At 51.5% G+C, this 8,667-nt stretch overlaps 1 protein-coding gene across 1 annotated transcript; it reads right to left on the bottom strand.

The window, feature by feature from the left end:
- Positions 1 to 425: 425 nt before the first annotated feature.
- On the bottom strand, positions 426 to 7,236 carry CRABP1 (cellular retinoic acid binding protein 1). The gene is made up of 4 exons (XM_008532819.2): positions 6,997 to 7,236; positions 6,265 to 6,443; positions 4,120 to 4,233; positions 426 to 709 (listed from the first exon to the last, which is right to left on the bottom strand). The coding sequence occupies exons 1-4, from the start codon at positions 7,064 to 7,066 to the stop codon at positions 659 to 661; spliced, it is 414 nt and encodes a 137-aa protein (XP_008531041.1). The 5' UTR covers positions 7,067 to 7,236; the 3' UTR covers positions 426 to 658.
- Between the last annotated feature and the right edge of the window lie 1,431 nt (positions 7,237 to 8,667).

The raw sequence follows: 8,667 nt of genomic DNA, 5'->3' as shown, positions 1-8,667 counted from the left end.
GTCCCTTCTGTCTTCAGGCCTAGGGGTAGTAAGGGTGCCCCTGTTGCTAGTCTCTCAGTGACTCATCATCCTTTGCTGGTTCTCCTCATTCTGTCCATGCAAATACCTGTGTAAACAGTCCCTCCATTCTGAGGTCTCCTCAATTAACCCTCTTGAATGTGCCCTCTCTTTCCTGCTGGGAGCCATCAATATACCAACTAATTCAATTAAAAAACAAAACTGTGAAGTCCAAACACACCTGGATCTGCAGTCTGTATCCAGTCAGAAGAAGCCCAGCTTGCAATCCTTGCTATGTGCTCCCACACTGCACCTAGGCAGCAGGCTGAAGCTGAAAGCACTACACAGACCTACGTAGTGCTAGAGACAGCAGGTACACAATGACCCAGAGCTGAAACCGCAGAGACAGTCAAAGAGAGAAGCCTTGATATGTGTCCAACCAGTTTAATGACCAAGAAAACCGTACAGATACTAAACTACAGAGCACCAGGGACACAGAGGCACGAAGGCCTTGGGAGGAAACACTACAACACCATTTTGGGGCAAACAGGATCACCTAATGTTGATACAGGGGAAGGGGAGGTCCACTGGCAGCTCAGACCTATGAGATTCCTTGGGGAACATGCATCCCACCCCCAAAGCAGGAGCAAGCCAGCCGTGTTCACTCCCGAACATAAATCCTCGTGCAGACCACGTCATCCGCGCCGAATGTCTGCAGAAAAGGAAAACCAATCAGTGCAGATGCCTGTGCAAAAATGTTTAAAGCATATTGCTAATAAGGCCACTTACTCTCCTGTTAGAAGCTCTTTGTAACAGACATTCAATTTCCTGCGCTGAGTGCTCATGCTAAGTGCTAAGGTTTTTTTCTTTTTTCCCCTTAAATTCCATCTTGGCAGAGAGGCAACTTGGGTATAGAATTATGTTATATGCAGTTTTCCTTTCCTTCTGGAACCTGTAAATGCTGACATAAGAAATGCAAGTTTCCTGGCTTTGGTTTTGAAATTAAATTGGAAAGGGGGAGAATGTCATATTGGACATTTCTGAAGTGGTTCTGTCTCTTTTCAAATGACTTAAGAGAGCAAGGGGCTTGGGCAGTTGGAGCCATAGGGTCTAGCGCTGACCGGCCTTATGGGATAGCTTTGGAAAGGGTGTGGAAGGGCCTTCCAGGAAGCAGCTGTCCAGCCTGGGAGACAGCCTGAAATGTTGTATGTAATACTCAAGTCACCTGCAAGCTAGAAAATTGGACTCAGCTGCAAAAGCATAGCATCGGCATCCAGACCTCGCTCTGCAACTCACAGCTGGGTAAGCCTGGGCACGGCTCTTCCTCTCTCCGCCAGTTTGGGGATGGAGTAGGGAGGGAGTTGAAGGGAGGGACAGAACTGAACAAGATGATCCCAAAGGCTCTTTCCAGCTAAAATTCTATGGCTCTTCATTTGTTTGTTTGCTTGTTGTGGGGAGGACAAGAATCATTCCACGGATGGAGGAGGATGTTTTCCTTCTGGCCTCTGAAATGGTATCACCCGTTTGTAAGCTGTCTCAACTCTTCCAACAACTAGCAATTACTCACAGGCCCACACTCCTGGGCCTCTCACAGGCAGTTGGAACTGGGAAAACAATGTGTGTGTTAAAAAAACAAAATGAAAAACAAAAATTCCGTGGTCTGTAGACCTGATGTAGGTACCTTTGTTGGCAGATGTACATTTTTCTGTGGGTGGATCACTATGTTTCAGACTCTCAAAGGGGCCTGAGGCTCCAGAGAGGTCAAAGTCCTGGACTAAGAGCTTGGATATACTTGGATCTTCAGATTCTTGCCCCTCAGTCGGTCATGAGATGGTCTCAGAGAACATGTACTAGGACATTATGCTAACATGAGTATTTCAGGGAACTATTAAGGAAGCGAATGCCCATCACTAGCTTCTTTTCTAAATAGGGAACTCCTGATCACACCAGCACAATTGTACCTGCTCCGGATACCTCTTTATAATCTCTGCATTAGTGAGGAATGCAGATGATTCTACGTGCTGGGAGCAGGGGGCGGGGTTCCCATCAAAATTCACCTCTCAGATGTCCAGACCTCTCAGAACCATGTCAGTGTTCCAGAACTCTTCAAGCTCTATGGCCACAGAGCATCGAATGGAATGCCACTTTGGGCATGTGACTCTTTACCTGTCCTGTACCTGCTCTAGCTATCTGACACCTCACCCAGACCAACAAATGGCCTCAGGACATAAGAAGAAATTGCCACATTTCCAACCACATTTGAAATGTCCTTCTCAGCCTGCAACTATGCTGAGAGGTTCCTGAAAGAAACTCTGAAGAATGTTCCAGAGTGGTTTGAGAGAGGATACTCAGTTTTCAAAAGAAGGCAACTTACAGCCCAGGGGCAATTTACTGTTGCTGCTGGGAGAGCGTATTTTGACTTAACTAGAATAATTTGCCTGCTGTTATACGGAGACAGCATCTCCCTACGTTCTGGATTTCTTAATGATAATAACCTTTCAAACAAAAGCCCACATTTCAGATCTCAGATGTCAAGAATTAATGCTCCTTTTGAGGCTGGTGTGTGATGCAGGGTGGAATTGTAGTGGGGGATTTGCAAGTGGCACAGTCCTCCTAGCAGAACTAGTCACGAATATCAAATTGTACTTACCCTGAAAAAAAATCTAGTTACCCTCATCATTTGCTCCGGCTCTCGGATACTACAGAGGTTAATAAAATCACACTTTCTCACAGAACGAACTAAGCCCACTTAACCCTCAGCTACACGCAGGAACTCTAAAATCATCTCTCTCTTTACTAACTCTGGCACCAGTGGACCATATGTGCCTTTTTCTCCTAAATTTCCATGTCAGCCTCAAATTGCTCCTCCAGCCCCACTGGGTAGTCCTTCCCTGGAAACATTAACCAAGTTGCAAATGAAGCCAGTCCTTTCTCTACGAAAGGAGAAAGCATGTGAAATCATTACTGGGAAGGACAAGAGGAGAGAGAGGGATCAAGCAGCCTCTGTTAGAGTAATAGAGATAGCTCAATTTAGGGTCTTCTCGCAGAATAAACATGTAATTTCAGGGCCGAGAGGGACCTTGGGGATCAGACTTTAGCTCAACCCCTCATTTTACAGCTTGGGAAGGGAAAGGCCATGCCCAGGGCACACAGCGAGTCCCCTCCTAGCACACCTCATCATCTCCTTTCCCAACATCTCAGGGTGACAGTCTCTAAGACGGGGCAGGCAGGCAGTCTTAGATGGGGGAGGTTAACAACGTGCCTGATGGAGAACAAAGGATATCATTTCCTGCTACCCACAACAGCTTTTCCCTTTTCTAGTCTGCAGGAAAAAAGGTAGTTGCAAAGCTCGGTCTGTTCTGAAGCACAAAGGCAGAGTGACATAGGGTTGTCCTGTCCTCCCAGTCTTCCTTTGCCCCCACACCTAAAATAAATGGGGAGGGGGGAAGTGATTAAACTACAGAGGTTTCTAACTTGGCCTCACCAGGTAAATTTTGTGTGGCCAGGGCTGTTTAAAATGTTTCAATGTGAATACCTTTAAGGTAGAGCCCACCCTCTCTAGTTCTAAGGGCCCCACCCCTCCACATTGGGTTACCCTCAGACACTTCCTAAATTAGCATCACTTGCCTGGCTCCAAAGGCCACTGGAGTTTGTAACTCCAGGGGGGTAAAAATGTTCTCTAAGGCTCCCAGTGCTGACATATTAAAATTTCTTAGATCTTTGCCAGGCAGCAAAATGAGGAATTAGGAGGGGAAAAATAATTCCTTTTGCAGAGTGAACAACCCTGGGACCTCACAGAGCCCAAGCATTCTGAGCCCAGCTGTGGGGGATGGGGGAGGTTGGCTTAAAGCAAGTCACCAAGTCACGGATGGCTCGGTTTGGATAGTGGCAGCGCTGCAGCCTGTGTAGCCTCTGCTCTGCCCTCTGAGCCACTCGCCTCTCCTGCCAACCATTTAACAATAATTTCCTCTGACCTAAACTGTCATTTTGGGCTTTGTGCTCAAATTTTAACCCAGGGCAGATAGTGTCTCTCCCTGAATGGGAGAGTGAGGATGTCGTTTGTGAGTCCCTCAGGCATTAGCCAGGGAGCTGTGGGCTTGTTTCAGGGTCGAAGGGCCTCACCAGGATGAGCTCGTCGTTGGCCAGCTCGCGGGTCCAGTAGGTTTTGGGGCCATCCCCTTCAAGGAGAGTTTGTGTGCAGTGGATCTTGTTCTCATTCTCCCAAGTGGCTAAACTCTGTGGGCAGGAAAACCATTAGTGACATTAATTACAGTCTTGGCAGCAGGAGCAGAGACAACAATGAGCACCGGAGAATAACTGCTGTGCAGAGAAGCACCACATGGTCCCTGTCAGTGGACACAGAACCTTTGCTGCTGTACCTTAAAAAGTCCAAATTCAGAGGGCTGCTCACGGATATTATGAGGTATAGATATGCCTCATATTACACACATACACATGCACATGTACACACACTCACGGAAGCAGCAAAGCCTTAGGCATGCTTTACATCTCCAGGAATAAAATTTAGAGCATGCAATGATTCATTTATGTCAAAAGGGATTACCCCTTCAAGCAATTTGGATGTTAAAGGCAAGAACCTTCACATCAGAACTACAAAATTTTAGACGAGTTAAGACAGCATATTTGCAAGCACAAGTGTAGTCAGCAGATCAGGGGCTCTGTTCCTTGCATGGATTTTAAGATAATGCCTTTCTCCCTGTTTGCGCTCATCAGATGCAGCACACAGCCTGCTCTGATAAATCTGGGTATCTCTGGCTCTGAGGATAAAAACACTGCCAATTTCCAGGTTACATCCTTTTAGAAGAATTTTAAAAACACAACAAAACAACAATCTGAAGGATCTTCATGCTGTGGGAGGTAGGAGGCAAAAGGAGGGATTCCCTGCAGTTTTCCCCAGCATGTGCACAAAGCAAAGTGCTGTGCAGCTGCACTGGGGGGCCCGTACTGAATGTGCACATCCTCAATTTTTAACTAACACATGGGATGCGTTCATTAGGCAGGGCGGGGATAAAGCCCCACTCTCCAGGCTGCCGTGTGTCCTTGGATTTTTTTATCAGAATTACTGTCTCTGGTAGTAGCCACCACTGGATGTCCCCAAATTGAGCCTGGCCTATCGCCAGGCCTTCTCCCTTCGACTCCCAGACCTTCACTCTAGCCACGCTGTCCTGCTCCTTTGTTTTCACAAACAGTAAGACCATGCCAGCTCCAAGCATGGACGTCATTTTTAGGCTATGCCAATGCTGGGGGCCAAATACCACCATATGGGCCAGTGTGCTCCAGGGGGGCTGTGTCTCTCTCTGCATCCTTCTCCCAAACCCAGTGTCCAGTCCCACTCTGTAGATCAGACAGGCACCACTCAGGAGAGGTGGAAACAATTTCTCACTCTCCGGAATGTTGTTAGTTTTTTTAAAAAAACACTAAGGAAAGGGAGGGAGACATTTTGTCACTTTTTAAATAAGTGGTAGCAGTAGCAATTATTTTCCCTTCTCTCCTCAAAATACATGAGTAACCAACCCTCCATTCTAGTCCAGAGATCAACCAAATGCAGTTTTTGCCCATCTAAAAAAGGAGTGTACAACCCCTTGCTTCAGTCCACTCCTTCATCCATGGGGCCCATACACAGAGAAATATAAAACTCTTGCCCTTGAGGACTAGGAGAGAGCAACTTAGTCCATTTTCCCAGCCAGAATCTGCCTCGCTTTTTGAAAGATTCCGCCTTTCTTTTAAGGAATCAGGCTGAGGGAGGGCAGTAGAGGTGCTGGAGCCATCGAGACTGCTGAAACTGGATCCAGAGCGTTCCCAGGGGGCCGAGGGACCCGGGGGGCGGGACGTGAGAGCTGCCGCTCCACCTGCGGCAGGAAACGTGGCAGCGGCGCGGCCGGGGAACCCGGCGGCCCCTGCAACCTCCTCCTCCCGCGCCGCCTGCGCTGGCGCGGAGGGTCGCCGCAAAGAGCTGCAGAAGCGCGCTGGGCACGCGGCGCAACCAAGAGCCCGCGCTTTAATCGCGGCTGTTAGCACCTCGGGAGGCGGTTTAGGCATCGGGTTGGGAGGGGACAGGGGTAGGACTTTCTCCTGAGCCCAGGGCAACCCTGTTGCACAAACTCTCTCTGCAAACAGCCAGTGCACCCGCCCCGCAAGGAAAAGCGCGCCGCAGGCTGCAAAGGGAGAAATGGGTGCGTCTGGCTGCAGCGGTCCACGGGTAGGGAGCGGGGATCCGCGAACGCTGCCTAGGCTCTGGGGCCTCACCCTGCACTTGCGTCCATCCACTGTCTCCTCCTCAAAGCCTTCTCCGACCTTGAAGTTGATCTCGGTGGTGCGCACCGTGGTGGATGTCTTGATGTAGAACTGATCTCCATCCTGGCGGATCTCCACGTGCGGCTTGGACGCAGCGGCCACGGCCACTTTCCTCAGCATGGCGTTCACACCTGCGCGGGGAAAGATGAGCGAGCCGCGGGCTCAGGTCACAGGGCCTCGCCACCTGCCCATTGTCCCAGGACTGGCCCGGCACTTCCCAAAACCTCTGACTATAGATAGGGGCCTTAAAATTAATCCACTCCTTACCCTGCCTTCGCCCTGATTTTCGAGATGAGAAACGAGGCTCAGAGGGAGTAAGTGGCTTTCCCCGAGGAGCACAGTGAATTCGTGGCAAGGCCTGGTCTCAAACTGAGTCCCCAAATTTAAAGTCCCTTACCCTCCTTGGAGTCCAGTAATAATCTCTCCTTGCGATGATCTAGCACGCGACAAAGCCCGAACCGTCGGGAAAAGCGCCATGCATCCAGCAAACGTTCGCTGGACGCGAGAGGGGTCCCGGCCTCTACTCGCGGCTCTTAGATGGGGTGAGCCTTGGAATTCGTCCTGATCTATCGCCCCGGGGACTCCCTCCTGTTTGGGGTTGGTGGCCAAAGCCCACCCCCTGCGGGTCCGGGGCACCTCCGGGCCCCTTCTCCTCGTCGGGGCGCGCTGTCCTCGCCAGCTTACCCAGCGCCTTGAGCAGCTCGTCAAAATTCTCGCTGCTGCGCATCTTCCAGGTGCCGGCGAAGTTGGGCATGGTGGCAGCGGTGGCGGCGGCAGGAAAGCGGCGACAGGCACGCTCCAAGCTGCAAGGCGGAGACTGCCGCTCTGCGCCCAGCTCCGCGCGCCTAGACTAGCTGGGAGAGCACCCCCACCCCCCACGCCCTGCTCCGAGTCCCGCCCCCCGGCCCCGCCCCCTGCGGCCCCTACCCGCGTGAGCCCAGCTCCCAGCCCTCGGTGCCCCAACTCCGCCACTCGGCGTTCCTGTCTCCAGTGGTGCAGGGCTGGTGCCCGCTCTCCTACAGCTGTGGGGGGGGGGGGGGGGGGCGCCTCTGCTGCCCCCATCCTTGTTTACAGTGGGTAGTGGGAGAAGGTTAGATGAAACAAGATTGGCCAAGAGGGGATAATTGTTGAAGCTGGGCGGTGGCGACTTGGGGAATCATTATGCCATTCTCTATACTATTGTATATGTTTGAGAATATCCATAATATAAAGTTAAAATAAAGTGGGTAGTAGGGCCATCAGGGAATGGGAGCCACTCTCTCACCGCTCCTAGTCCTGCTTTCTGGGTGTGCCCAGCCGGTCCCCTCCCCTCCCAGTCCGGGATCCTATTCCGCAAATCCCCCACCCCCCCCCCCCCCCCCTCGCGCAGAACATTAGGAGCGACTGACGGGAAAGCCCCAACTGCCACCAACACGGGCCTAGGCACTGCAGCGCGGAACCCGGGATCGCGCGAGATTGTGGGTCCTCCGCGTTGCGAGCGCAGGAGGGAACCCAGGCCGCTGCGCCTTTGTGGGTAGCTCTCGACGTGCGGGTGGAGAGGAGTGGCTGAATGAGCTCCAGCACCCTGGGTAGGAGTGGCCTGTTGCAGAAAAATGTGGCTTTGCGCTCTTCAGGCAGGCAGGCTGGGAGGGCCAAGCGGAGGAAGTCTCCTCCCTTCTTTCTCCCTTTGCTCCCAGATAGGCACCAGGCCTAAAGACCCCTCGTGAGTCTGCCCTACGGGACTACAAACACTCAACCGCGGCTCTCAGAGTCCTCACAGCTGACCCCAAATTTTCCTTTCTGCCTCTTTGCGCTCTTCCGCCATCTGCATGCCTCAGCCAGACTGCACAACTCAGGATTCTGGAACTGGCCATGTGTCTTCCCTTCCCACCTCTGAGCCTTTGCCCATTCTGTGCCCTCTCCCTGGCGGGCTCTTTTCCTCCTCAGGTTACTAAAATCACACCTGTTCATCAAAGTCCGTCTTTATGCCATCTCTTTTGTGAAATTCAGTTTCCTCGTCAAATGTGATTATTTCTCTTTGAACTGGCAGGATCTGTGTTCGGTCCCCCTCTTGTTCAAGTCTTAATCCTGCTATAAACTGAACTCCTGGAGAGCAATGATTGAGCGCTTATCAACTTGTCCTCCATTCCTCAGGCTCAGCCAGGTGGGGCCCAATAAATAAACATCAATTTGAGAAGGACGTAAGTGTTGCACAGCCCAGAGGTAGTGTGGAAGTGAAGATTCCCAGAGGGGCTGCAGGAATCTGTGCTGAGTGCTGCTGAACAGGCCTCGGGACCTCTGGAGGTGGCTGGGGCTGGGCTCCTGCCCTGAGGAGCTGTCTTAGAAAGCAGCTGAGGACAGGAGAGGGGAGAAGGA

The sequence above is a fragment of the Equus przewalskii genome, chromosome 1 (assembly GCF_037783145.1).
Source record: "Equus przewalskii isolate Varuska chromosome 1, EquPr2, whole genome shotgun sequence".
NCBI classification, from domain to species: domain Eukaryota; kingdom Metazoa; phylum Chordata; class Mammalia; order Perissodactyla; family Equidae; genus Equus; species Equus przewalskii.
The sequence above is the reverse complement of the archived record's forward strand: the minus strand, read 5'-3'. Positions and strand labels throughout refer to the sequence as shown.